A 26,415-nucleotide genomic window follows, 5' to 3' on the forward strand; every position below is an offset into this window, starting at 1 on the left:
AAAAAATAAATTGCTGTTATAAGCCATGACATTTGGGGGTAGACTCTTCTGAGGCAATAGATGACATCATGGTAGCAGAAGGAGAAGTCTGCCTCCCTTCCAAGCCTTCATGGGAGCTGCTGTGCTTCTACCTAGCCGCCGATCACACCCATGTGCTGCCCCTCGCCAATCTCCCTCTGAGGGCTTCTGGGTACTCTTGGTGGGGAACTATCATTTCATGGGTTTGGTCCATGGGCTTCTACTGGTCAATGCTGATAAACTGCTCCACAATGACAACAGTGTTGTTGATGGTTATCTCTTTGAGGGGTGACAGGGATGGCATTATGAGCTAGAGATCACATGAAAAAAAAAAGATTTTTCTTAAAAGAAAAACAAGAAAAGAAATGCTGGTCCCAGAAGACACTGCATTCTTGCCTTGGCCTTTAATAACTGGCACATGGCAGGCACCAATAAGACAGTGCAGTTCCTATAGCCCATTGGAAGTAATTCATCCCCAACCCCCCCTGAACAGGAGACGCCTGTAGATTCTCCTTATGAAGTGACCACCACATTTGTGGATATGTGGACAGAAATGCAATGACGATAATGGAAATTTCTTCCCTCACCGAGTCCAGCATTGCAGATCTCCCTGTCTCCTTTGATCCACCCATTAATTTTTTCACTTAAGAAATATTTATTGAATATCTACTCTGTGCTAGGCTCCGTGGTAGGTGCTGGAGACGAGAGAAGAGGATGCCCTCAAAGATCTCAGTCTAGTGAGCCAGAGGGGGATGTAACAGGTACATAGGATTAGATTAATTTATAAGAATAATTAATAGACAACTTATAAAGCAATATGAAGAGTCATGACAGCTATGGAAACAAGACCCAAAGTACAACCTTCTCACTTGGGCCAACTTGACAGTGATTCTCTACAAAATCAATACTTTGTCTCTACTCAGCAGCCTGCCATCTCTGGGGCTGATGTACTGTGGCCCAGATTTTCCTATACCATTTCCCAAACCCTCAAGACAGCCCAGCCCCCACACCCAAGCATCCCTGCTCTGACCTTTCATGGTGGGCTGTCATCCTGCCCACCCATTGTCCCTTCAACTCCCCCAACAAACCCCCAGAGTAGGTCCTTCGAAGCCTCCTTTCCCAACATGGAAGAGGAAGCCTCAAATGTCCACATGGCAATGAATGCAAACATCTGTCAGTGCCTTGCCCACCTGCACTGATTAAGAAATTACAACAGGAAATGTTTGAGCTGGAAGGGGCTCAAAGAACATTTAGTCCAACCCTCCTATGAGGAAACCGATGCCCAAGGACGTGGAGATTTGACCCAGCACAAAGCTATCCCTAACTACTGTCTATACCTCCCTCAATAGCACGGTGCATGAGAGCATGAGGCCTGGAACCTAGTCTTTGACTCTCAGTCCAGTGGTCTCTTCATTTCATGGTGCACCTCATATCCTCTGACAAGGAGCCAGGAGAAGAGTAATGAAAACAGGGTCAGTCACTCCCATGCCAGTTGTTCAAAGATGCTGACGTTGACAAAACTCTACCTATTAGAGCTCTGGAGAGATTCCCCCTGGGTGCAGGATGGTGACCATAACTAAATCAGCTGTGTGGCCAGAGGGACAGCACCACCTTCCCGCTACAACTGGGAACATGGGATGCTGAGGTTTGGATACTCTCTCCCACAGTTCCATGACTTCATCAACAGCATGCTTTCAGCAGGCTTACCCAAGAGCCAATGAGCCCTGGGTACACTCCCAAGAGCTGTGTGTCTCCTGAAGGAATGGTTTCTTTTGATCTTTATGGACATGGCGACTCATGAAATGGATTGTTTCCTTCCTTGCAATAACTGCTAAGAAGCACAGGGCAGGATTTGCTGCCAGTGTGACCAAAGTGTGCATGACTTTCTGGCATATATTCTGAACAGGCAATTGATTCCAAGCTTCCATGCAGCTATCTACCCTTATTTTCCCCTCCCCCATCCTCAAGTTTCCTCATTTACTTGTTTCTTGTCCTGTGTACGTGCTGGAAACCCAATCGAACCTTTTGTTTTTGAGTAATTAAATAGATAAATAGAAAGCAAACAAGTTGGTTTTAAGATGAAACTGAGAAAAAAGTGGCGAGTGAGAGAACATATGCCTTGTATCTTCTCTAACTCAAGAGTGGGAACACCCACAAAACTGGGATTCGTTGGGGGACACTTCTATATACAAAACACGCATATGGTCTAAAAGCAAGGGAAATATTGGAAATACTTCACACCCAGTCCAGCACAGCAATAACTCATCAAAACAGATCCTACCGATGCCGACTGTAAATCACTGGCCCCAGCCATACTTGGGTACACCAGCTCCCATCAAGTGTGACCAGCAGGCGGGAAACCTGGACCTTTGTTCTCACTCTGACCCCAGCTACCTGTGTGCCCTCGAGCTGGCTGGAGCCTCATTTTCTTCACCTCTAAAATGAATCCACGATTTACAACTCCCCCAGCTCTCATATGGTCTAGCTTTCAATAAACCACACCTCTTTAAGGGAACTGGTTAGCACCACCAGGCTTACATCAAGGACGTGCTTTGGAAGACTCCCCCACCCACTGGAAATTTTACACAGAGCCCCTAAGTTATTATCCCGGCCAACCTCTAGATAATTTCCCCTTTCCAGTTTGCTGCTTGTGACATTAGGGCATGATGGAACACCAGCTTCACAATGGGATTCAATCTTATTAGCGGGAACCTGATTAGATTATATTTCACTGCAGCCCAGAGGCCACTGTATTTCAAGGACAGACAGGCCAACTGTGCTAAGAGCATGCAGAGACCCACTCTCTGCAGACCTCCAGGAATCCGACCCGAGCCTGCGGCAGGCACGGTAAAACACAGATGAGGCATAAGCATAGATTCCGACCTTGAGAAGGTGTTCCGGGCGTAGTGCATGATGCTGTCAAAGTCGTACGTTTCTCCCAGAGAGCTCACTTCCCCAGCTTCCATTTTTAAGAAATTATACTCCTGACCTGTGACACAACACTCTGTTAAGGCCTTTGAAAACCAAGGCAGGTACCTGAAAGGAGGCAGAGGGGGGAGAAGGAGGGCCCATAGCAACTTCTGAGAGCTCTGTTAGCCCAAAAAACAGGGTTGTGGTCGTTCTCATTGTTTTTAACAGACTGGAAATTTGAAACTTCAAACAGCCCTGTTCTTCCAACCCACCACCCAACCCCTCCCCAAGTGCCCCTGGAAACTCTTATACTAAGTTTGTAGGCAGGTTCGATATTAATCTGATTGTTCAAAAACTTAGAAAAAAAAATCTCTGATCTTGCTACTAAAGAACAAAAGAAAAATCAAAGAGTTAAGTTCAATCCCAAATAGTTCACAATTCAGACCCTTGAAAGCATTTTAAGGCAAACATATTATTCAACCAGCTACTTTCATGTTCAACATAGACTTCTATATAAAATTATTTAATATAAGAAGTGGGGTGTTTTGTTTGTCTGTTTTTTTTGTTTTGTTTTGTTTTGTTTTTAGTCTAGACACTACCTGCCTTGGGGCAGAACATTTCCAGGCCAAAATACTACTTTTACATGTATTTGTGTCCTAATTGTATTTCAGTTTCAAAAGGATGTGTTGCTGAAGTCAGCAAAAGTGACTCTCATAAAAGCAACCAGGAGAACTCTTTTTTTTTTTTTTTTTTTTTTTGGCTTCTCAGCCTTGATCCTGCAACAGTTACTCTGGTCCATTCTGTTCCTTTTAGGAAATGGAGTTGGATTTCATTGTCCTTTTACAACATGAAAAGTCATTTGGTTTCTGCCGTAACCCACAAGCTATGGCAGATGACCTCCCAGGAAGGGCCACAAATAACAGTGGCAGTGCTAGCAACAAATGTCTGCACAGTAGGGCTGCTGCCTCCTTACTTAACAAATGAGCATTCGTCGGGTCCCTGAAACCCCTCTCCTTTAACCCTGCCTGACCCAGGGGATGCCACCTTCCTGGCCAGTGGCTTCCAGACTCGATACTGGCTCCTTACCTGGCTGGATGTTCTCTCTGATGATGGTGACATGCTGGTCTCTGTCGGGCCGAGTGTGTTCATGCCAGAACCCAACCACATGGCCCAACTCATGTGCCACAATGCCAAACTTGTCACAGTTTTTCCCAATGGATATGGCCTGCGGGCCTCCTCCTCGACGCCCAACATAGGAACAACAGCTGGACAGTGGCAGAAATACCCAGGTCAGCCGCTCAGAGAATAGGAAGAGTCTAATGCCCTCCCCCATGCGTGTGATTGTGTGTGTGGGTGCACGTGTGTGTGTGCGCGCACACACATGCACGCACGCGCACACACACGCTAATCTAAAAGAAATAGATATTCAGAGCTGAAAGCACGTTCATATTCCAAGTTACCTCCCAATACAGAAATTCCCTCCAAAAATTGTTCTCCTTTTTGGTGGTCACAGATCCACTTGAGAACCCAAAGAAGATAAGGTTTCTCTTCTTGGAATAAAGCCCATACCCTCCCCAACCCTGCACCCCCAAGTCTCTCCTGCATCATCTCTGATGACGAGGAAAGGAGTCAGCTGAGTTTCTGTAAAGCATGGTACCCTTATCAGAGAAGCCTTAGAAATGACTCCCCTTCTGGGCAAAATTGCTTTTTCAAGTAACATTTATTCCTAACATATTATTATATGTTATTCCTAATATAGAAAGGTATAAGAAAAGAAATAAACATGGCCCACAACCCCACCACCTCTATCACCCAGCTAACCTCTATCAAACATTAAAAGAAATATGTGTTCTGGGGCGCCCGGGTGGCTCAGTCAGTTAAGTGTCTGACTATTGATTTAGGCAAAGGTCACGATCTCATGGTTCGTGGGTTCGAGCCCCACGTTGGTCTCTAGGCTGACAGTGAGGAGCCTGCTTGGGATTCTGTCTCTCCCTTTCTCTCTGCCCCTACCCTGCTTGTGTGCTCTGTCTCTCTAAAAAGTAAATAAACATTTTTTAAAAGTATGGGTTCAAAAGAGTCAAGTATTAAGTCTCTCACCCCCATCTCTAATCTCTTCATCCAAAGATAACCATTGTTAACAGTTTCTTGGATATCCTTCAGAAAAATTAGATACGTATACTTTTTATTATAAAATGCACTATGTACATCATCCTTAATTTTTACCTTTTTTCCTCCTTAATGTAGAGATCTTTTTATAACAATGCATACAGACTTCCTTCATTCTTTTCAAAGCAACAAAGTACTAAATTTTCTTTAATCTGACTCCTATTAATGTACATTTGGGCTGATTCCAATTTTTATTAGTTAAACAAAGCCTTATGGGAGAGGAAGACAAAACAAACAAATAACAACAAGCAAAACAAATAAATGGTTGGACTCCTGTTTGTAGCATTGGGATTGAGAGATAAACGGGTTCATACATTTGAGATTTGATAGATACTATCAAACTGCAATCCCCAAATGTTGGGTCTACTTATATGCCCACTAATGATATATTTAAAAGCCCTATTTCCACACAACCTGGCCAACACTGGCTTCACCAGATTCTTTTTGTCAGTTGGATAGGTGAAAAATGGTATTTCAGTGTATCGAGATTGGATAGTTTTCCATGTTTTCTATGACATTTGTATTTTTTTTCTTGTGAGCTATGTGATCACCTCTTTTCCCCATCTTCTTTTGGGCTGTCCATCTTTTTACGAATGATATATAAGGACCCTTTGTGAATTAAGGAAACAAGTCTTTTGATTGTCAAATGTATTGCAAATATTTTTCTCACTTTGTTTCTCAGTTTGCTTTTTTGTTTATGTATTGTCTTGGTTTTGTCTACACCACATATAATTTTTAAATTTCAATGTATGGAATGTCTTCACTTTCCTACATCCTGCTGGGAAAGGCCATCTACCTGCCAGGATCATAAATAAAATCCACTCTTGCTTCTCTCATAATAAAATAATAAAATTTTCAAAATAATTTTTAAATCTCTTTTCATTTCTTTATTTTTCCTTTTAAAAATGTTTACTATATTTGATCTGGCTAGAATCATTTTGATGTAAGAAGTGAGGTAGGAATCCAGCTTTATTTTTTTCACAACAAGCTGTCTATCTCAGTATTAAAATATCCCAAATGACTAATCCAGCTCTCACTCATTTAAGATGCTACCTAAATTCATGTATAGGCATATGCACTTTAAACTCTTTTGTTCCGTTCCAAATGGTTTTAATTATTACTAACTTCATTTGCGTTTTAAATCCTAGATGTTTGAACAGACCATCAGACCACTCCCCATAATCCCCTCTGTACCTCCATCCCCCTGTCCCTGTGTCCTTTCTCTCTCTCTCTATGCCTCTCTCTATATATCCCTCTATTTTTCTCTTTCTTCTTATTCTCTCTCTCTCTCTCTCTCTCTCTCTATATATATATATATATCCCTCTCTCTGCCTCAGTCTCTCTCTCCCTCTCTCTGTCTCTGTCTCTCTCCTTCTCTGTTGGTTATTTCTACATGGTTGTTCCTCCAGATAAACTCTAGTGTCATTTAAGTTGTCGAAATATATATACACATATGCCCACATATACATAAATGTAGATGTCTGAATCCAAATGGCATGCTTTTATAGGTTATTTTAGGGAGTTCTGCATCTTTACAATGTTGAATATTCCCATACCAGGAAGTGGTATGCATTTCCATTTTTACTTTTTTTTTAAGTGTCCTTAGAGTTTTAGCATTTTCTTCTTACAGGTCTGGAGCATTCTTGCATTTTTATTAGGTTTATTCTTAGAGCTATTATTTATTATGTCTCTATTAAAGTGATATTTTTCCTATTACAGAAGTGTATCAGATTGTTTCATTATAAGGAAAAGTAATTTTTTGTTTACTACTTTTGTAACGAGTCACCTTAATAGGGTCTCCTTTTGTTTCTAGTAGTTTCTCAATTGCTTTTCTGGGTTTTTAGACACGGTCATATTAACTTCAAACAATGCAAACATTGCCTTGTTCCTGCCGATACCTGTCATATGTATTTCCCTCTCTTATTTAACTATATTAGCTAGTATTTCCCAAAATATGTAGAATAATTGTGGTGATCATGAACACCTTTGCCTTGTTCCTGATTCTAACAGAAATGCTTCTAGAATTATCAGTTTAATTCAATGTGGGCTCTTGGGATACACACACACACGCGCGCACACACACACACAGGTTTAGCCATAGCTCTTTAATTTAGAATTGCAGGGCTTTTATTATCTCGACATCTTATAACATCAATCCTGAATTCTTTATGATCTAAGAGTTGTAAACAAAAAATAGAGCTTTTCATTTACTAGGTAATGCAGGCGTGTTCATTCTACTTTTTGTTATTATGTCTAGTTTCATTGCTCTGTAATCAGAGCCTATTTTAACGCTGTTTCTGCCTTTGAGAATTCATTGAGGTGTTCTTAATGCTTAATAGATGGACAATGTCTATAAATGTTCAACATGCACTTACAAAGAAAAGATGTGTTATCAGATTGCCGAATCTGATAGACCCATAGGATCAACTCTTAATTACATTTTTCCAGTCCTCAACAGATCTCTACTTATTTTTTGGTCAACTTGACATTGATCTACTTGAGTTGACAGAAATGAAATAAAGTCGCCTGCTGCTGGTGTTTCTGTCAATTTCCCCTTGAATTCCCTGGGGCTTGCTTTATGACTCTTAATGCTATGCTATTTGGTGCATAAAGATTTATGACAGTTATATTCTCACTGTAGCTTGTACTCTTTCTCATTATAAAGTGCCTCACCTTTTTTTTTAAAACACTTTCTGACTTTAAAAACAAAACAAAACAGGAATGAAACAAAAAAGGCCTTGTCTATAACTAAAATTTGATCCCAATGTTCTTTTTGTTAGCATTTGCCTGTATGCCTTCTATCCTTTTACATGTAAACCTTTCTGGGTCATTTTTCTAGTAGTCATTTCATGCATACGCCATGTAGTTGGGTTTAAGTATTTGAACCAGAACGGGGAACTTTTTCTTCCAGTGAGAGAGTATATCACACTTACATTTATTGGCATAACAGATAAGTTTACTCAAAATCCAGGCATCTTATTGTGTGTTGTGTTTTCTGGAGGAAGTCTGTAAGCCCACGGAGCCCATAAAATTACCCACAGAGTTTTGCATAAATGTATATCTGTCATGAGGAAGCCCATAGCTTCATCAGGTTCTCAGTAGGATTGCTGACCTCAAATTGGTTCAGAACCACTGCTCCATACAAAACACCCCCAATTCCTTCGATTGCTCCCATGACAGGAGATCCAGACCCCTTGTCTTCCTAGAGTCTTCTTCTTGACCCACCTACTTTGTCACCGGATTGTGAGTTCATTGATGGCAAGGGGAGTTTCTGACAAACCCTAGATTGCTACTTATTACAGCTCCTTGGAACGATTTGGTTGTACAGAGAAAACTCAAGACTCACAAGCCATCTGTCTGCCTCTGATTCCTCTGAGACGGCCTTGCTTTCACTTACTTACCCACACGTTCTGTAACTGAACACAATAAAGCTCTCTTCATCAGTCCTTTCTATGAAGGTCACACAGGTGTGCTTCTCCCAGTGTCTCATAGCCTGCTTAAAAATGGCCCTCTGGCTTCCTGAAATGACAGGGCAAGGCTCATCACTTCACTGATAGGTCCATGCCTTCCTTCGATGCTGTAAGGCGTGCTGACTTACAACACTCGTTCCAATGATCAAAAAAACTTGTTGGGGTGACACAGGATAGAAATGCACTAGGAATAAGGATTGCTCTTGCTAAAGATATAACTTTCCTGAATCACCAGAACTCAGTAAGGGCTTGTGGATTGGAAAAGAGAGTAAAAATAGATGGTCAGAATATCCCAAGCTCCCCAACTTGTCCTGTGAAGGGAAAGTACTTAACTAAGCTTTAGAAAAATCTTACTCGGGTTATTCAATTTGGAAATTTTAGGCTTTTGAAGGAGCTCACCAGTACTGCATTCTGCAGCCTCTTTTTATTTTATATCTATAGGAGTCTATGTCCATATGCTCTAAAAAGTTTATTTTCATGCACATTCATGCTACTTTTGCATGGGCGTGCAGTGTCTTCTGGTGGATCCTTGCGCCTCATTTTCTACAAAGCCTTTGAAAACAGATGGATTTCATACTTTCTCTGAACATGTCCTCATAGTTCCTTGAACGGAAATGTGTTGAAAAGTAGAACAATAAGTAAATTGTCTGGGAGCAACAACAAAGTAGCTGTAAACTGTGGCTGATAGTTACTTGCAGTCGGTAAGTATTCTTTTAAAAAAACCTGTCAGCCTGAGATAAAGAAGACTATTTTGATTTTGCTAGAAACAATGAGAAGGATCTAGAAAAAAATAGTGGTTTGGGGAGTACAAATGATGATTAGGGGTGGGTTCTGAGTTCTAGAGTGACCTTGTTGCCAAAAGCAAACAAACAAAGCACTGGGGAGGCTCCCGTCATAGCCTGGAAGACATGGGGGTGGGGGTCAAATTGTTGTCCCCCAAAGCACACATATAGAATACAGAGTCACCTAGCTGTCCATTCTTTTTTTTTACATCTTGACACTTTTAGTTCAAATTGTTTATATAGCTCAAGCACTCACCAAAATAGCAATCCCACTAATTACAGAATAACAAAAACCACCACATAAAGAAAATTCTCTCTATAAAATTAGCTGATTTTGATGAAGGTTATATACATCTTTGGTCAGAAAAGCACACCAGCTCTGAAAGAACACAGGTAAGCACCAGAGACCAAAGGTGAGTAGCTGGTCAAAATTCCAACATTCAAATCCATTAGGCATGCTCCTTTTCTCCCAGTAGGACTGGGAGCTCCTGGCAGTAAAGTCTTGGCCTTTTTATCACCAGCACCTACTTAAGTATCCGGCAAGCATCCTGGGTTACTGTCTCATGAGTGACGCTGCCAGGAGAGAGGAGGGGTGGCCCGGAGGTACTGGGACAGCTGCCTCATCAACAGCCTCCCCCAGAAGCCACAGAACCGCAGAGAGGAGGCCGACTTGTAGGTGCTGGCAGAATCGAGAGCCTGGAAGAGGCAGCTCCGTGTGGCTTTCCACTCAGGCATTTGACTAATACTGGCCACAGGCCTGCTATGGGCATAACTGTTGAATGTCTACTACTGTTCTGTTCTAGGTGTTGCAGATACAGGAATGAAAGCAAGACAAAAAAAAAAAAAAAAAAGATCCCTGCTCCCACAACGATTGGGCAGAGACAAAAAACAGGCAAACAAAATAAAAGTCAAAGCATTTCAGGTAATGGGAAGTACTACAAAGACTAGAAAGTGGGGTGCTGAGAGTGAGTGGCTCGGGGGAGTATTGGGGGTATCAGGGAGGCAAAGAAGGCTTTTGGGGGGACGTGCCATCTGATCTGAGGTGCCGGTGATAAGAAGAAACCATGAGAAGGTCTGGGGAAAGAATGTTCTAGGCAAACAGGGCAAGTGCAGGTGTGCTAGGGCAGCCATGAAATGGGCATGTTCCAGAAAGGAAAGGTGCCTGTGAGGCCAGCACACAGGGACTGGGGAGAAGAGAGGAGGAACAGGGTAGGACACCGGGTGGGACAGGGGGCAAGGGCTGCCTGGAGGAGGGCCTTGGAGGCCATGGTCAAGAGTTTCAGCTTCATTTGTAGTGATGGGAAGCCACTGGCTGACATACATATTTTAAAGATAATGATACCAATAGCAAATATTACTATGTGCCAGGCACTATTCTAAGTGCTTTATCTAAATTAACTCATTTAATTCTCAAAACAACCCTATGGATTAGAAAATATTATCATCCCCATTTGCATAAGAGGGGACTGAGGCATGGAGGGGTTAAGTAACTTGCCCCAGGGTGTACTATTGGCAGGTGCCGCAGCCCAGCCAGGGTTGGCCACTCTGGTTACCGTGTGGAGTGCTGCAGGGGTGGGGGGTCCAGATTTCTCATCCAGGCAGAACACAGGTAAGCCTTCCTGTGCAGCCACTCACAGCTTCCTTCTGTCTGGAGGGCTTTGCTCACATACCCATTGTGCAACCTCTGCTTATATTTCAAGACCAGGGCCCTATGTCACGCCCTGCACGGAGCCTTGGGGACCAGGTGACCACCTTTGAAGACACAGCCCTACCAGAGAGTGCAGCTTCCCCAGGCTTAGTGCACAATGGAGCATTAGCAGGTAGGACTGCTGTGGTCCCAGCGTTTGCTCCATTCCACCTGGACTCTTCCTGGGAGAACACCATCAACCTAGGGAGACAGAGCACCCAGCCTCAAAGGAGGCCTCATCTGGGACCACTGACCAGTGAAGTTCCCTCCGATGACGTAGGGGATGACCCCTCCAGGCCATATCCTCTCTGCCCTCGAGGTTGTGGCTCTTCGGACACGCGGAGAAAAGGTCTCAGCTCTGGCATTTGAGGTCCCGGGGCTCTGTAGAAGCATAGCGTTTTCCTGGCCATCTGCAAGAGAGGCATGCTGCCATTTACTTTGCCTTGAATTCCTTCTGTACATTATGATTAAGACTGTATTATTCATGAATCCATAAAAAGGGGTGTGTGAAGAACCTGTGTTCTACAGGGGGTATTTGGTCTGTTGAGGGTTTTGAACCCCTGGGTGTTAGTAAGGGTGCCAGGCCTCTGAGGGAAGCAGGTCTGGCTTGTTGGAAGCCTTGAACGGGCCCTGTGGGGCAAAGGGCAGCCAGAGACCCTCAGACTCAAGCTGCCCGGACAAGGCATCCTTTGGGAAGGAGCCGAGTTAGGGGTGTGCTCTCTTCTTAGCACTGGGAACACCCGAGGAAACTATTGAACCAGTCCCCTGCCCTGATGAAATACTCATCAGTGTTGGAAAGTTTGAAAACGATTTGGCCAGTCTGACAAACAGAGTGAACCAGTCTGTGATGCTGGGAAAATAAGCTCTTTGCAAGATAACCCCCTGGAAAAAGCCTCAGAAAATCCCCAACTCCTCCCAGTCTCTTGGCACAGCTGGACCTTTCAGAGAGAAACGTGCAGAAGAAATGGAGAGTCTGTTAAGGTCCTGAGGCCAAGGTGTGGCTCCTGGAAATAGCAGAGATAGACAGGTGGGATAAAATCGCTCAAACCTATGGCAACCAAAGAGCTGACTCCACATTCATTTTCTTGGTCATTCAGACAATGTAACGTTTTGTTTTCAGGCTGCTTGCTCAGATTCCCTCATGATTCTCACTTGGAGCATTTGCTCTCTAGTTTCTGCATCGTTTCCCTAAAAATCAGCTTTTCATTTTGTTGGTCCCTTTCATTTTTTATTATTTCATTAATTTTACGTATTTTATTACTTCCTTCCATTTTCACTTATTTTATTCTGATGTTTCCTTTCTATCTTCTTCTCTTTTTTAAAAACTGGAGATATCATTCACACACCCTAATAGACACTCTTTGAAGGTACACGACTTGGTGGTTTTTTGTATATTCACAAAGTCGTGCAACCATCACCACTGCAGAACTCTACCCTTTCACCGCCGCAAAAAGAAACCTACTAGCAGTCACTCCCCATTCCTACCCTCCCCCCAACACCCCGCCCAGTCCTTGGCAACCAGTAAATCCACTTTTTGTTTCTATGGATTTGCCTATTCTAGACATTGTACATAAATGGAATCATGCAGCATGTAGCATTTTGTGTCTGGCCTTCTTTCACTTAATAGGTTTTCAGGGTTCATCCGCGTTGTAGCATCGATCAGTCCCGCATTGTAACTTACGGCTGAATAATATTCTATTGCGTGGATATACCACATTTGTTTATCCGTTTCTCAGCTGGTGGGCATTTGGGTTGTTTCTACTTTTTGGCTATCACGAATAATGCTATTATGCACATTAACGTACACGTTTTTGTGTGGAAGTATGCTTTCAGTTCTTTTGGGTATATGCCAAACTCTGGAATTGTTGGGTCACACAGTAACTTTATATTTAACCCTTCGAAGAACTACCAGACTGCTTCCCCTCAGCAACATACCAGGGTTCCAGTGTTTCCACATACTTGTCAACATTTGCTATTGTCAAGCTTGCTGATTTTAGCCATCCTAACGGGTGTGGTGTGGCGTCTCATTATGGCTTTGATGTGCGTTTCCCTAATGACTAATGATGCCGAACAGCTCTTCATGTTCTTATCAGTCGTTTGCATATCTCCTTTGAAGAAAAGTCTTTTCAAATCCTGTGTCTATGTCTTAATTGGATTGTCTTTTTACTGTGTTATAATTATTCTTTATATATTCTGGATACCAGACCCTCATCGGACATATGATTGATAATTATTTTCTGTAGGTTGTCTTTTCACTTTTACAGTAGTGTCCTTTGAAGCATGAAAGTTTTAAATTTTGATGAAGTCCAAGGCATCCATATTTTTTCTTTTGTTTCTTATGCTTTTTGGGCCATATCTGAGAAATTACAGCCTAATCTAACCTCACTAAGATTCATATCTATGTTATATCTATTTACACCTACAGTTCTACAGTTTTGGTGCTTATATTTAAGTCTTTAATCATTTTGAGTTAATTTTTGTATATGGTCTGGGGTAAGGGTCCAATTTTATTCTTCTGCATGTGGATATCCAGTTTTTCTGGCACCATTTGTTGAAAAAATTAGTTTTTCCCCTACAGAACTGTCTTGGCACTCTCCTAACAAATCAGTTGATCATCCTTTTCTGGCTTCTTTAGGTGAGTGTTTGGCACATAATTTTCAATCCTTCTTACATTCTAATACTAACATTTTAAGGCTAAGATTTCTCTGAGTTCCCCTTTACCTGAATTCTATCATTTGACATGCACATTTCAATATCAGACATTGATATATTCTGTTAGCTCCATTTAGACTTTCTTCTTTGATCTTTGACTTATTTAGAAGTGTGACTTTTAACTTCTAAACATCTGTTTCTCTGTGGGTGTTATTCATCTCTAACATTACTTTGTGTTCTAAGAACCCATTCTCCAAGGCAGGCGCGGGGTGGGCAGAAAACTTTTTTCTGTAAAAGGCCAAGAGTAAATATTTTAAGTTTTGTGGTTAATATATTCTCTGTTGCAACTATCCAGTTATGCCACTGTAGTGTGAAAGCAGCCATAGACAATATGTAAATGAATGAGTATGGCTCTGTTCCAATAGCAGTTTATTTGCAAAAACAGATGGCAGGCTGGATTTGGCCTCCTGGCCATAGATGACTAGTCCATGCTCCAAGGTATCAATTCTTTGGTATTTTGACTCTTCCTTTGTAGCCCAGTATGTGATTGATTTTTATAAATGTTCCATATGTCCTTGGGATAATGCGCATCAATTTCCATAATTGATAGTTAAGGGGTGCTACATATGTTGTTCACACATTCTGTTTACAAATATTTTGGCTCCTCGGTGTATCAGTTACCAAGAAAAGTGCTTTAAGCATCCCTGACAACTAAGATTGTGAATTGTCATTTTCTCTTTTATTCTTAACTTCTGCTTTATATTGTTCAAGGTTACGATTTTTAATACAAGTAAAATATTGTTAAAGGCTCCTGGTGAATTATTTATTTCATCATTAATGACCCTCTTTATCTGTAATAATGTTCATCCATAACAAAGATTCTTTTGGCCGATATTGATATTACAGTATCAGTTTTATTTTGATTAGTGTTTGCCTCATATAGCTTTTCTCCACTCATTTATTTTTGATCTGTGTAATTATGCTTTTTTTTAAATGAGTCATTCAACAGGCGTTATTCTGTGAATAAATTACATTTCCCACAACAAACAATAAAAGAAATTTTGCAATGGTCATAATACTGAGGTTCTATTTTTTTATTGTATATGAAATAGTTTTTATAAATTGAAACTTTTATTGAGATACTTGTAGATTCACATGCAGTTATAAGAAATAATAGAGACAGATTTTGTATATCCTGTGTAACTCCATTTCCACTGGTAGTAACATTTTATGAAACTACAGTACAATATCACAACTCGGATATGGACATTAATGTAATCCACTGATCTCAGTCTGATTTCTCCAGCATCACATATAGTTGTGTGTGTGTGTGTGTGTGTGTGTGTGTGTGTAGTTGCACGGCATTTATCACATGTATAGGTTTGTGTATCCATCAAGATACTAAACAGCTGCATTACCCTAAGGATCCCTCATGTTGACATTGTATAATCTTATTTCCCTGCCCCTCTCCTATCATCCATCCCTAAACTCTCAACTCTAATCTGTTCCCCATTTAGAAAATTTTGTCATTTGAAGAATATTATATAAGTGGAATTTTACGGTACATAACTTTGGGAATTGGCTTTTCTCGCTCAGCATAATTCTTTGGAGATTCATCTGAGTTGTTTTATGTATCAATAGTTTCCTTTTATTGCTGAGCAGTAGTCCATGGTATGCATGCACCACAGTTTGTTTAACCATGCACCTGGTAAAAAGCATCTGGGTGGTTTCTTGACATTACAAATAAAGCCATTATGAACATTCATATACAAGTGTTTGTGTGAAGATAAGTTTTTATTTCTCTGAGATAAATACCTAAGAGAGGAATTGTTGGGTTATATGGTGTGTGAGTTGATTTCTGGGTCCTCTATGTTGTTCCATTGATCTCGGTGTTTATCCCTCTGCTAATATGACATTGTCTTGCTTAGTGTAGTTATACAGTAAGCCTTAGTATCTGGTAGAGTGATTACTCCCATTTTTAGGCTTCTTTTCCATGATTGTTCTAGTTATGTTTTCATATAAATTTTATGTCTGCCCATATAGATTTTAGAACAAGTTTGTCTATGTCTAAAAAAAAACAAAAACCAACCCAAACCAACAAACAAAAACAAAAAACATGCTGGGATTTTGATAGGAATTACATTAAACCTATAGATAATTTGGAGATAATTGGCATCTTTACCATATTCAGTCTTCCAACCCATGGACATAGTATGTCTCTCCATTTACGTAGGTCTTTCTTGGTTTCTTTCATCAGCCTTGTGTAATTTTAGTATACAGTCATTGTACATGTTTTTTGAAAGTGTATATCTAGGATGGAGTGCCTGGGTGGCTCAGTCAGTTAAGCATCTGACTCTTGATTTTGGCTCAGGTCATGGTCTCACGGTTTCGTGAGTTTGAGCCCCATGTCAGACTCTGTGCTGGCAGCACGAAGCTTGGTTGGGATTCTCTCTCTCCCTCCTTCTCTCTCTGCCTCTCCCCCACTCGCACTGTCTCTGTCTTTCTCAAGACAAATAAATAAAACTTTTAAAAAGTGTATATCTAGGTATTTCATTTTCTTTGAGTGCTTACAAATGGTATTGTGTTTTAAATTTTGATTTCTGCATGATTATTCTTAGTATATAGAAATGTAGGGGCACCTGGGTGGGTCAGTCAGTTAAGTGTCCGACTTCAGCTCAGGTCATGATCTCACTGCTTGTGAGTAGGAGCCCCGCATTGAGCTCTGTGCCGACAGCTCAGAGCCTGGAGCCTGCTTTGGATTTGTGTCTCTGTCTCTCTATGCCCCTCCCCCACTTGCTCGCTCGCGCGTGCGCGTGCGCGTGCTCGCTCTAAAAAAAAAAATAAACATTAAAAAATATAAGCAATTTGGGGGTTTTGGCCTTGTGTCTGCCATCTTGCTAAATTTGCTTATTAGTTCTAGGATTTGTTTTTTGTTTTTTGTTTTTAGATTCCTTCGGATCTTCTACATGCACAAACGAGTCATTTGGAAATAGAAACAGTTTTATTTCTTCCTTTCCAATTTGCATGCCTTTAATTATTTTTCTTGCCTCACTGCAGTGTCTATAACTTCCAGAACTATGTTGAATAAGAGCATGAAAGCAGACATCCTTGCCTTGTTCCTGGTTTTAGAGGAAGTATTTAGTCTTTTACTTTAAGATATAAGCTGTAAGGTTTTGGCAGATGCTTTTTATCAAGTTAATTTCTCTCTATTCCTAACTTGCTGTGTTTTTATTGTAAATGTCAGATTTTGTTAAATGCTTTTTCTGTATTCATTGATATGATCATGGGATTTTTCTTTTTTAGCTTGTTGATATGGTAAGGTTACATTGGTTGATTTTCAAATATTGAACCTTGCATGCCTGGATTAATTTCATTTGATTATGGTGTATAATTATTTTTTATACATTGATGGTTTTGATTTATTAATATTTTGTTGAGGATTTTTGCATATAAGTGTAATTAGATTTTAGTTATGTCTGTTATAAACATCAAATAGCTACATTTTTTTTCTTATTGCTCAATCTAAGAATCTCTCTTTTTTTTTTAATTTTTTTTTTTTAACGTTTATTTATTTTTGAGACAGAGAGGCAGAGCATGAACAGGGGAGGGGCAGAGAGAGAGGGAGACACAGAATCCGAAGCAGGCTCTAGGCTCCGAGCTGTCAGCACAGAGCCCGACGCGGGGCTTGAACTCACAGACCGTGAGATCATGACCTGAGCCGAAGTCGGACGCTTAACCGACCGAGCCACCCAGGCGCCCCTAAGAATCTCTCTTTTAACAGGTGAATTAGACTTATTTTATAACTGATATACCTGGGCTGATTTCCTTCTCTCTGTGTGTGGTCACTATCTGCTATCTTTTTCTTTGCTTCTTTTTATTTCTCCTTTATTGCTTTCTATAGGATTAAGATATTTTTCTATATTTACTTTTTATTTCCATTGTCTCCTTTCTATTTTAGTATTGACTTTTATTTTTAACATTCATACTGGACTTAACAAAGTACAAAGAATTAGTGAACTATAAGGTAGATCTGAAGAAATCAGAATCTCCATTCTCATTCTGAGAATACAAGGATCTTAAAGTATTTTAATTTGTAAACAGAACTTCCAATTTTTCATGTTATTGTTTACTTGCTTTTAAGACCCCAAATTAGTCACTATTACCAGTGATATGGTTGTTTGCAATGCAGATTTATATCTGCCTTCATATACACCATTTCTGTGCTTACTGCTACTTCTCACATCTCAAATCTTCCTCGTGGAAATGCATCTTTTATTATTCTCTCATGATGATCATACACTCTCTCAGTTTATTTTATCTTCAGTCTATTTCACCTTCAATCAATTTATTTTATCTGCACCCTGGAAACTAAGTTTAGCTGGGAAAGTACAGAATTCTAAGCTGAGAGATATTTTTCTTTCAGCACTTCAAAGATAGCATTCCAATGTCTTTTGGTCTTTATTGTTACCAACAGAAGGTATCCTTATAGTTTAATGGTCATTCCGTCACCTATCATTGTGCCTTAGGTAATCACAGGCAGCAATGTGGCAAGTGGAAGTTTGCTATTCATTTCCCATAGTGACTTCAGTAAGTCTCTTAATTTTCTTCTGCTGCCAACTCTCCTGTGGAGAATGGGCAGAAATAATTCTCTATTTGGGACCAACACTAAGACATACCTATCTAGTAGCTTCCTAATCTGCCTGTTTTTTCCCCCCTCCCTACTATAGTTTCAAATTCTTCTGTTGGTTCTTTAGACACGTTACATATACTTATTTAATCTCCTTCAGACTGTTCTATTATTTCTGTGTCATTGGGTACTAATTCACCAATTTATTATCTCTGCTGATTCTCCTTCATAGATTAACTCTTTGTGTATCTAATGTTTTTATTTAAAGTTCACTTTTAGGGGAGATCATTTCTATCTGAAGGAGCCCTCGATGCCATCAACTATGAATGTGACCCTATTTTTCATTTTTTCAGGGCTGTTGGGATTCTAGGGTCCTAGATCAATTTTTAAGTTAATTTCTATGTTTAGGGTTTCCATATTTAGGAAATGTAATTTGAGAACTTACACCTGTAGAGGGAACAGGCTTTCAGATTCAGTTGCTCATAGAAGATTTTTTTTTTCTTTTTTTTAGCCACACTTAGAGCCTAGGAAAGATAGCAAGATTTCTTACCACTCCTCTTAGCCACTGGGCAGAGTTTTCTATTCTCTCTCTCTTTTTTAGTGAATATGAAGCCCTTTGACAGTGCTCATTTTATGCAAGATCTTAGTATTCACTTTCTGCTTCACATGGGACCAAGCCCACATCTCCTTTATTTATAGGCCCCTTGTTCCCCAAATCCTAGCCCAGTTTGAATGCCCTCTGTGAAGTCTTACCACCATCTGAGGCTTAATTTTATGGGTTTGTGTTCCCTATTTCTTCTGATCATGGAAATTTCCCTTTCTATCCTTTGATCTTAACTGTGTATCTTTTATTCAGGAGGGTGGAAAGGTTTACATACTATTTTTAGCAGTTCTGTATTTGTATAGGGGTTCCTACTAATTCAGTTAGTCATATAAACAAGAAGGTTGGCATATAATACATTTTTAAACCTAAAAATAATTGTTTTACTGGTAGAATTTCTAGATCAGAAGTCACACACTTGCAGCTCTTGGGATAAACCCATCCCGCAGATGTGCTTTGCTTGGCTTGGACACTCTTGGCCCACACTGTTTTTTGTTTTTTTTGTTTAATATCACTTCAGAAGCCAACTTTTAAAAATCAAGGGATTTCACATAAGAATACAGATTTTCATGAAAAACAGAAGGATGTGGCAACACTGGGTCCATGTCCCCTCCTTTATAACCCACTCGAGTTCTGCAGTACCTGCTCACCATAGCCAAGACATGTTTTCCTGGTTGTCAGAACGTCTCCCCGCCTTTCTTTGGTCCCGTCTAGCCCACTTCACCCATTGACATTACCTGCGAGGCCTCTGCAGATACTCTAATTGGCTATCCCAACCCTCGACTACAAATCGCAGCTAAGTGACTTCAAATTGAGTTGTCCCCACAGGCAGGAACTGTGGCTGGCTTGTCCACCACTCTATTCACACCCAGCACAGTGCCTGGTTGGTGGTAAACAGTCAGGTGCTTTTGTGTTTTCAATGAATGAATTGGATGAGTTATTCTAAAAATAAACAGCCCTACGGTCCAAACAATTCTGCGGCGGAAACCCCTCCAAAATGTCGGCAGCCCTAACGCCCTTAACGTTTAAATCCTGAGAATCATCGCGTCTTAAGTAATCACAGGCAGCGATGTAGCAAGTGGAAGTTTGTTATTCATTTCCCGTAGGGTTTTCAACAAGTCTCTTAATTTTCTTCTGCCGCCAAGTCTCCTTTGCAGAATGGGCAGAAATAGCTCTCTATTTGAGGGACCAGCACTACGACATCCCATGTTTCTCAGACAAGCTGTGCTATATATACATGTGACCTCGTATTGCTAGGGCCGGTATGCAGCCGAGTCAGCATGGGAAAATCTTAAGTGCACCTGGAAAGAGACTGGGGTATAATTTCCAGAGATGGGTTATTGAATGACAGCATCCCCCCTCGGTCCAGTGAGAAATTTAATTTGCCGAGGACTCAACACAGGAAGCATTTGCCGATTAAAAATATGTCTAAACAGATGTTCTGCTTAGCCTGGAAGAAGGATCTTAATGCAACTGTCATTATTGGATTTTCTTGGATTACTACTATCTGGAATTGGAGTCCACATAGAAGGATGTAATTATTTATTATGGCCAAGAGTCCTACATTTGAAGAGAAGCTCAGGGGCATCTGAAAGGATTTAACACACTGGGGGTTGGGGTGGGCTGGGGGATAAAGTCCATTTAAATTATCTGGCTCTGGGAGTGGACCCTATTCTCTCTGAAAAAGCACAGCGGCCACAGCCATTCAATGTTCCATCTCCAGAAGAAGGCACAGGTGTGCCATAAACAGAACCAAGCCTGACCCAGCCTTCTCAAGAGAGGAACTAGGAATTTTCGATTTTTTAACTGGCCACCCCCACACTGGACGCAACCATCCCGACAGCCAAGCCATCTGCATAACCCCCACCCCAGGGTGATGGGCAAATTCATACCTTGCCTGGGAACCTTGGAAGACTAAAGAGTAGCCCCTCGGTGAAAGCAGAGACTGGATTATTCTGCATGATGGTTTTCAAACCTGGCTGCACGTGTGAATCAACTGGGAAGCTTTTTAAAAGTTCTGGTGTCTGCCCCCTGCCCTGAGGTGGCAACTCGGTCCAACTACAGTGGAGTCCGAGATTTTAAAGCTCTTAGGTAGTTCAAAAGCACAGGGACGTTTGAGAACCACTGATATAGCCCAAAAGTTGAGAGCAGGGGGTTTTAAGTTGGGAGACTTAGGCTCAAGATAAATGCTGCCATTTGCTACTTGTGTGGCCTTGGATAAGCCACTCTTCCTTCCTTCTGAGTCTTGTTTCCTGCTGCATGGTGGTGTTGTGGGCACTGAACCAGGTAATGAATGTCAAATGCCTGCAGTCGTAAAGGCTCAGTGCGAGCTTCAGTAATCACTGTCAAGGTCTGCATTCGGGGACAGGCTAGAGAGAATGCCTACAGTTAGGTTCAGTGGCTACACCCAGATATACTGACATTAGTGACATTCAGGGGTCCGGGAGCTGAGTGGTGCTTTGCACCCATGTTTGTGGTCTCCAGTGCAAACAAGATTCCATTATTATTTCCTGCAACACAAAGCCCTTCGGAACCGTTACTGAAAGTGAAAGGTTCATTCTCTTTTATGAATATGGTTCTGGAAATCAGGCTCTATCAAAACAGTCACAGCTTCATTGGAGTAGCGGTTACACACTCCATTTCATTAATCCTATTAGCAGCCCCAAAATACATGCTGAGCTCTCATTGCCAGGGGAGGGAGACTCTGACCAAACGGTCTGCCAGGGGGATGCTGAGTGAGCAATTCTCTGAGCCCCCAGCCCTCCCCAGAGCTGGGAGCACAAATCCCTGCCGTCAGGGCTGAGGGGAGCCACATAATGCCAGGAAATAAACCTGCTGCTGAAGCCAGGGGGGCCGGGGCAGGGGGGCTTCCTCAGATCCTTTCTCCTGCTTGGGCGGTCTTTTTCTGGGGGTGGTGGGAGGGGGGCAGGCTGTGATTAAAGGGGAATCTGAGATTGACACAACTTATCTTCAATTCAAACAAAAACAAGGGGCACCCCAGGCTGGCGCCTGACAGAGCCCTGGAAAGATGGAGCTGACGGAGGGAAAGCTGGGGGGGACGGGCTAGAATAGCCTGCCTTCAGCTCACCTTTGAGAGTGACGAGGGTCTCTTTCCTGGTCAGGCTTGCCCTGGATGCTTAAAGACCTGCCCATCTGCTGCTGCAATACAGAGTGGAGAAACTGGCCTAGCCTTGACATTATCCACTTCCAAAAGCCCAGGGTCATTGGAGGGTTTGTGGACTATGGATTTAGCCTATTTTAGGGGTATGAGGAGGGGTGGCTGGGGGAGTATTGTCACTGTCCACCTTAAAAACCCCAAGAAGATTTCTTGTGCAGTGTGGGTACCATGCACAGGCCAACCTACCAGAAACAGAATTTTAACAAACTGCAACAGCCTTATTCTTTCCGGTCTCCTTTAAATGTATTTCTGTGCAGCTGTTGAACAGCTGTGAAATCCCAGTCCAGAGGTGGATGATATACTTTAATGCTGGATAATATTATTCTTGGAGGTGGAGGTAGGGAGGAAAAAGTAGACGAGCTACATTCAGTGAGCACCTCTTAAATTCCAGAACCTGGCTGTGCACTTTGCATAAATATTACCTCTAAGTCTCCCCAAACGTCGTATGTGGAGTTTGAATACTTATCTGAGGTCCTAGCTACTCAGTGGCTAAGCTGGGATGCAAACCCAAGTGCGTCTGACTGTCGAAGTTTATTTGGTTGGGTCATTTTACACCAACAACCTAGTAAATACTAAGACCCCTGACAATGCCTGTTGCTGGTGGGCAGGTAAGATGCAGCGAGAGAAGGTAGGAGCTGGTCTCTGAATATGGCCACAGCTCTCATTCCTGTGAGATCATGCTGTTTTTCACATTGAGGGGTGGAATCTATTTTCTTCTCCTTGAAGCTGGTTAGGCTTGTGTCGACCAATAGAATGTGGCAGAAGTGGCATTCTGGGTACTCTGAGTTCAGGCCTGAAGTGGACTGGCGGCTTCTGCTTCTTCCCCCTGGGAAGCCAGCCACCATACTGTAAGAAAAATCTCAGGTTAGACAACTAAACGAAAGTCCATGTGGAGAGAAGAGCCACGTGGAGGCACATGTGACTATAGCTTTTTTGGACCTTCCATCCGGGCCCAGCCCAGCTGCTAGAGGAATGCAGTTGGGTGAGTGACCCGGCTGATGTCAGCTAAGGAAACATCCCACTGAGCCCAGTCAACCCACAGAATCGCGAAAGATAGCAAACCACTGTTTGAAGTCACAAAGTTTGGGCGTGGTTTTATGCAACAATAAATCACTATGGAAGGAAAAATTAGGTGTGCCGTCTATGTTACTGCAGGGATAGCAAACCCCTCAAGTTGCATCCTCACACCCTCCGCTCAATTGTTAGCGCTCAGTGCTGGGTTTCTGTGGCCAAAATGAAGTGCCACTAAGATTACCAGATGTCTGGAGAGTCTGAGAAAGCACAAGTCAAAATACTTAGAAAAAACAAAGCAGGAAACCACAGATTTTTAAAGGGAGCCCCGCACATGGTCCCAGAAGTAAATATCCTGTGAGATACAGAAACAAATGCACATTTGTCACATGGTCGGGGCGGGGGGAGGCGGGGCAGCTAATGAATCTGCCTTTCTCTAAAGGAGGCCAGACTGAAAAGAGGGGAATCAGCAACCCAACAGCAAAGTGAGCAGAAGACAGGCAGGAAGAGGCAAATCACAGAAGTGCGCCCCCAAATCACTGGCAAAGTCAGGAAGAAATGTTGAAAGTCACCAGCAGTCAAGGAAATAAATATTAAGTAATAATAAACCACTGTTTACATTATTAAACACGCGGCTAGTACCTGGTGCTAGAGAGGATACAGTGAAAAAGGCACACTCCCAAGTTGCTATGGAAACGTGAATGGTTTTACCTTTTGAAATGCGTTCTAGCAACACCTGTTAAAAACAAGAGTGTGAGGATGTGTGTTCAGGAATGTCAATGCAATGCAGCATTGCTCACGAAGGCAAAAACTTCGAATGAAGTGAATGTTAATTGACAAGGGAATGACTGGATCAATTACAGTCCATCCATATCAGGAATATTTTGCAAAATATTCAAAAGAATAAAGTTATCACAAATGCATTAGAGGAGTTTCTCATGAGGTGTTGCTGAGAAAAGTATGATTCATCAAAAGCATGTATCAAATATGATCCCACTTTTTAAAGCGATGAAGCTTGTATTTGAATATATGTTTATATCTCTACCTAAATGTATATATGAATACATGTGTGTGGAAAAAAAGTATGGAAGGATGCATACAACGTCATCAAGCCTGCATGACAGAGAAAAGGGTAGGGGGCGATATGTGAAAAAAAGAAGTGAAGGAGGTAGCCAAATTAAAAGGAAAAGAATTTTTTTCTTTAAAATTTTTAATGTTTATTTAGTTTTGAGAGACAGAGCATGAGCATGGGAGGGGCAAAGAGAGAGGGAGACAGAATCCAAAGCAGGCTCCAGGCTCTGAGCTGTCAGCACAGAGCTCTACGCAGGGCTTAGACACACAAACTGTGGGTTCATAACCTAAGCTGAAGTCGGACGCTGAACTGAATGAGCCACCCAGGTGCCCCAAAGGGAAAATAATTTTTTTTAAATTTCTTTTTAATGTTTACTTATTTTTGAGAGAGAGAGAGAGAGAGAGATACACACAGAGTGTAAGCAGGGGAGGGGCAGAGAGAGAGGGAGACACAGAATCCAAAGCAGGTTCCAGGCTCTGAGCTGTCAGCACAGAGCTGGACGTGGGGCTTGAACTCACGAACCTCGAGATCATGACCTGGGCCGAAGTCAGACGCTTAACCCACTGAGCCACCCAGGTGTCCCAGGGAAAAGAATTTTTAAAAACATTTAAAAAAGGATATGATAGGGTCGCCTGGGTGGCTCAATCAGTTAAGCGAGACTTCAGCTCGGGTCATGATCTCACAATTTGTGAGTTCAAGCCCCGAGTCTGGCTCTGTGCTGAGAGCTCAGAGCCTGGAGATTGTTTCGGATTCTACATCTCCCTTTCTCTCTGCTCCTCCCCTGCTCACGCTCTCTTTCTCCTATAAAAACAAATAAACATTCAAAAAAAATTTTTTTAACTTTAAAAAAAGATATGATAGGTGTGCCTGGTGGCTCAGTCAGGTAAGCATCCAACTTTGGCTCAGGTCACGATATAGCAGCTTGTGAGTTCGAGCCCCACATCAGGCTCTGTGCTGACAAGTCAGAGCCTGGAGCCTGCTTCCGATTCTGTGTCTCTGTCTCTCTCTGCCCCTCTCCCACTCACGCTTTGTCTCTCTCTCAATCTCTCTCTCAAAAATAAATAAATGTTAAAAAATATTTTTTTTAACTTTAAATAAGGATATGACAGGGGTGCCTGGGTGGTTCAGTTGGTTAAGCCTCCAACTCTTGATTTCGGCTCAGGTCATCATTTCACAGTTTTGTGGGATTGATCCCCACATTGGGCTCTGTGCTGACAGCCAGTGGAGCCTGCTTGGGATCTCCCTCTCTCTGCCCTTCCCATGCTCGTGCTCTCTCTGTCCCTCTTAAAATAAATAAATAAAATTTAAAAAAATTATTCCTTTTGACTGGCCAGTGGTGCAATGGATAATGCATTCGACTACGGATCAGAAGATTCTAAAAATCATTCCTTTTGATACTGTGTGTCAACTATACTTCAATAAAAAATTATTCCTTTTGCTCCGCATTCATTTTAGGCAGAAGAAACGCCATTGCCAGCAGTGAGCCCTCACTCCTGTAGGCTGCAGGCCAGCCCAAAGCCCAGCAGCCTCTCTCCTCCAGCACAGCTTCCAAACGGGAAAAACTCCCCCAAACCGAGATGCTTCTAGCGAGACACCCCCACCCATAATCTCCAGGCTAGAATCTCTAGAACCAGGAAAGCACACTCCTGTGAGCATTAGTGTGCAGATAGACAGAAGCAGCACCATCGAGTCAGAAACGTGGCAGGTGGCCCTGGCCACAGACAACCCCACCCGCCCCCTCCCCCAGCAGCGCACACACAAGGTCTCTAGTCTACACCCTCCTCCCGAGCCCCCACCCCAGCTTTATCTTCCCACCTTGCCTCCCATGCCCACTTGTTCCCTCAGATACCCAGTTCCCAAAGCCTCACGATCCCTCCTGTCAGCCCTTGGGGGCAGCAACTTACAAGCCAGGCACCAATGAGAAAGGTCAAACCCAGAAGGCAGAGTTTAACTGAAGACCATACAGTCCCTGAGCAACCAAACACGACCCTTCTACGGCTTTCTCCGGCAGCCAGTCCACCCTCAGTAAGAGGACACACTCCCTCATGGCCACAGACCTCGGTGCTTCTAGTCTACTGTGATAGGAAGTAAAAAGTGGAATAAGAGGTTTCCAAAGCCAAGGGCAGGGGGTAAGGGACAAAAGAGGAGTGACTGCTTAGTAGGTGTGGGGTCTCCTTTGGGATGATAAAAATGTTCTGGAACAAGATAGAGGGATGGTTGCACAACATCGTGAAGGTACTT

At 42.2% G+C, this 26,415-nt stretch overlaps 1 protein-coding gene across 1 annotated transcript in view; it reads right to left on the reverse strand.

Annotated features, from left to right (window-relative positions):
• The window catches only part of TLL2 (tolloid like 2), a 121,192-nt gene that overhangs the window by 42,553 nt on the left and 52,224 nt on the right, over positions 1 to 26,415 (reverse strand). The window contains exons 4-7 of the mRNA XM_042960931.1: positions 11,288 to 11,443; positions 8,496 to 8,613; positions 4,015 to 4,193; positions 2,902 to 3,007 (exon numbers count right to left, since the gene is read on the reverse strand). Coding sequence (XP_042816865.1) covers positions 2,902 to 3,007; positions 4,015 to 4,193; positions 8,496 to 8,613; positions 11,288 to 11,443 — 559 coding nt within the window. The remainder of the gene's footprint in view (positions 1 to 2,901; positions 3,008 to 4,014; positions 4,194 to 8,495; positions 8,614 to 11,287; positions 11,444 to 26,415) is intronic.

The sequence above is a fragment of the Panthera tigris genome, chromosome D2 (genome assembly GCF_018350195.1).
Source record: "Panthera tigris isolate Pti1 chromosome D2, P.tigris_Pti1_mat1.1, whole genome shotgun sequence".
Taxonomy (NCBI): Eukaryota; Metazoa; Chordata; class Mammalia; order Carnivora; family Felidae; genus Panthera; species Panthera tigris.